Here is a 3,253-nt window from a genome sequence, read left to right on the forward strand (position 1 = left end):
GTAGAAAGATACAATTCATTTATGATAAAATTATCACCTTTCATTAATATCGGCTTTTGAATTTTACACGTTTTCTTATTAGAAAGTATCTAAGTTGTAATTTTTATAATTTATTTATTTTTTAGAAAAAATTATTAGGTTTCATTAGAAAAATTAAGATTTAATTAAAATAAATTATTATTTTAAAAAGAATAGATTGTATTTTTAAATTATAAAAAGAGGTTAGGATCTTATATAATTGATAAGTTTTTGAAATTATTATATTTTTCAATTTTCTTTGCTCATGAGCATCAAGAATTATCCTCTAGGGAGGATCGTCCCTTTGTTCATCCATTGTGCCGTGTCAAATAATATTAGAGCCAAATGTTGGGCTTGGTACCAAGGGATCAAATCAATATTTTGATGTTTAATAAAGGACTTAAAGTTAATTATCGTGTAATACAATACGTGTGTTAAGTGTAGAGGTATAAGAAAACTTGATAATGCATTGTATAAGCAATGGGAAAGACCAATAGAAGTTGTCAAGGGAAATGACCGAATACGTCAGGTAACATTCGACAGACCAGGAGAAGTCCACATCAAACATTTAGTAAACTAGGAGAAATCTAGATGAGTTATGTTATGGTCGTATAGTACGGGTCTAGGATTATGTCCCGGAGACGACCGAGTCAGCCTCGGTGTAGTGGGGACCGTGTCCGAGACAACTCGAGTCCGATCCGAACCCAACCTCCGCATACGCCCGCGCCGATACTAGGAAGGCGAGACTGATCCGAGTCCGCGAAGTAGATCCGGGCCGAGAGCTGGGAACTGGCCCCTCGTGTACGATCTGTACTTTGGAGGTAAACCCCACCTCACCTTTTCCGTGGTACTGACCTCCTTCTCCATATATATAGGGCATGCCCTCTCCGAGGGTCGAGGTATGCATTCTCTGTTTTCCTCGCCATTTCACTTTCGTCTCTTTTCTTCCTCACTTCAGAGATTGACTTAAGCATCGGAGTGGTCGCGCCGGTCATCCCGGCCTTCCTTCTCACGGTGTCTGTGCTCACAGGTTCTGACGATCCACAGCATCTTCGTCCACCTTCCTTCCGGTGTGTAGCTGAGGAGAGGTCGCGCATCCAGACGTTGATCTTGACGGGAACATATTTTGGCGCCGTCTGTGGGAAGATAGCAAGTCCCATCAAGACGTGCCCATGGGTGAATCGCAACAGCCTCAGCTCATCACTCTGACGCAGGAAGAATTAGATCGGAGGATAGCGACCGCCGTTTTGGCCGTTACACGAAGTCAGCATGAAGCCCCGGCTCCTCCCTCGCGAATCCCCGCCCGGGCCGAGGAGGCCCCCCCGGTAACAACTCGGCAACAGCAGGCCCCGGCAGAAGCCCCGCAAGCCCCCTCCCTGAGGCCCTTGCCGGAAGCAGATTATTATGATGCCTCCATGGAGTCAGCTGCAGAACAGACTCCGATCAGAGAACCCGCTCGAGGAAAAGGACCCGAGACGGGAGAAGGAAGGGGATTCGAGAGTTCGCCCTTCGTGCGCCGAATCCTTGAGGAAGAATTGCCTCGGCATTTCAGAACGCCACAATTCTCCGACTACACGGGGAATACCGATCCAGAGGACCATTTGGGCCGATTCGAGAACGGCGCTCTCTTGCACCAATACACTGACGCCATCAAGTGCCGGGTCTTCTTGACCACCCTAGCCGGATCGGCCCTGAGATGGTTCAATCGGCTTCCTCAGTCTTCCATCCGGTCCTTCGCCGACTTCAAAGGCGCTTTCTTGCGGCACTTCGCCACCAGCAAGACTTACCGCAAGACAATAATGGATCTCTTCGCCACAAAGCAAAAAGCCCGAGAATCTCTAAAAGACTTCGTCCACCGATTCAACCAAGTGGCACAGGAGGTGCCTGCGGCATCTTCGGAAGTTCTCGTGAGCGCCTTCTCCCAAGGCCTGACGGAGGGGGACTTCTTCAGATCGGTAATCAAGAGACCTCCCGAGAACTTCGATGTTTTGCTGAGTCGGGCCGACAAGTACATCCACGTGGAAGAGGCTCAGTCCGCACGACGCAGGGAAACTGACCCCGTCCACAGTCAGTTCATCTCATCGGCATCCTCCCTCTGCCCCCCGAGCCGATCGAAAACCAGCGCCGCAGCTGCTGCCTAGGCCCGACTCGGACCACCTCCCGGACGCCGAGTTAAACCGAGCCATCGGACTATCCATGAGGTGGCTAGCCAACCTAGTCCCCCTGCCGGAACCTCACGGTGGGTTCCCCGTTTTTGCACATACCATCAGTCTCGGAGCCACGCCACCAGTGAATGCCATCAATATGCCCGAGAGCTACGCCAAGCTGCTGATCAGCGGGCGCGGAGATCTCCCACGCCAAGGCAGAGACGGCCTGCCGCCGAGCGGGCTGGTCCCGGATTGCGACCCCCGTCGCCTCGATCCGACTCATCCTCGAGACCGTTCTCCAAGGCGGGTGGAACCAACTCCTGATCCGAGGCTCCCAGAGAACCGAGGCCCCCTCGCCCCGAGAACGCCCCCGAAGACAACCATGGCAACGCTCCCCGAGGCAGCATCCTCATGATCACGGGGGGAGCAACCGACAGTGACTCTCACCGGGCCAGAAAAGCCCACAGCCGACAACTAGAGGTCTACGGTGTCGGCAGAGGCAGGCAGGGAGAAGGTCCGATCCTCGGATTCGGACCTCAAGACTTGGAAGGAGTGGAAGTTCCGCATGACGACGCCTTGGTCGTGCATGCCACCATTGCTAACTACGACATCGCCCGTGTCTTCGTCGACACGGGCAGTTCGGTAAACATCATCTTTAAGAAGGCTTTTGTTCAGATGCAGATTGATGAGGCCGACTTGGCGCCTATGGCTACATCGCTATTCGGATTCACGGGGAATGAAGTGCGGCCGCTTGGACAAATCACCCTAGCAATCTCGCTAGGAGAAGAACCCTTGAAGAGGACTTAGCGCGTCTCCTTTACTATAGTAGACGCGCCATCTGCTTATAATGTCATCTTAGGAAGGCCGACTCTCAGCGCTTTCTCGGCGGTGGTCTCCACTTATCACCAGAAAATGAAATTCCCTGTCGGAGACCAAGTCGGGGAAGCCCGAGGAGACCAGCTAGCCTCCAGAAAGTGTTATGTGGACATGGTCAGAACTGAAGCCAAGAAGAATCGGAAGATACAAGGCGACGAGATCCACTCGGTGCAGGAAGCCCCTTCTGTGACGAGTCTTGAAGGTAAAGAAAC

At 51.6% G+C, this 3,253-nt stretch overlaps 1 protein-coding gene across 1 annotated transcript; it reads left to right on the forward strand.

The window, feature by feature from the left end:
- Nucleotides 1-2,576: 2,576 nt before the first annotated feature.
- Nucleotides 2,577-2,972, forward strand: LOC141844506 (uncharacterized). The gene has a single exon (XM_074732540.1). The coding sequence runs from the start codon at nt 2,577-2,579 to the stop codon at nt 2,970-2,972; it is 396 nt and encodes a 131-aa protein (XP_074588641.1).
- The last annotated feature ends 281 nt before the right edge of the window (nt 2,973-3,253 follow it).

This window comes from Curcuma longa, chromosome 13, assembly GCF_044706935.1.
Source record: "Curcuma longa cultivar G26 ecotype Majalengka, Jawa Barat chromosome 13, ITB_CL_G26_1.1, whole genome shotgun sequence".
In the NCBI taxonomy this organism is placed as follows: Eukaryota; Viridiplantae; Streptophyta; class Magnoliopsida; order Zingiberales; family Zingiberaceae; genus Curcuma; species Curcuma longa.

Bases quoted from the DNA above. Each gene is read 5' to 3' on its own strand.
- LOC141844506 (XM_074732540.1), top strand. From the start codon at position 2,577: ATGATCACGGGGGGAGCAACCGACAGTGACTCTCACCGGGCCAGAAAA.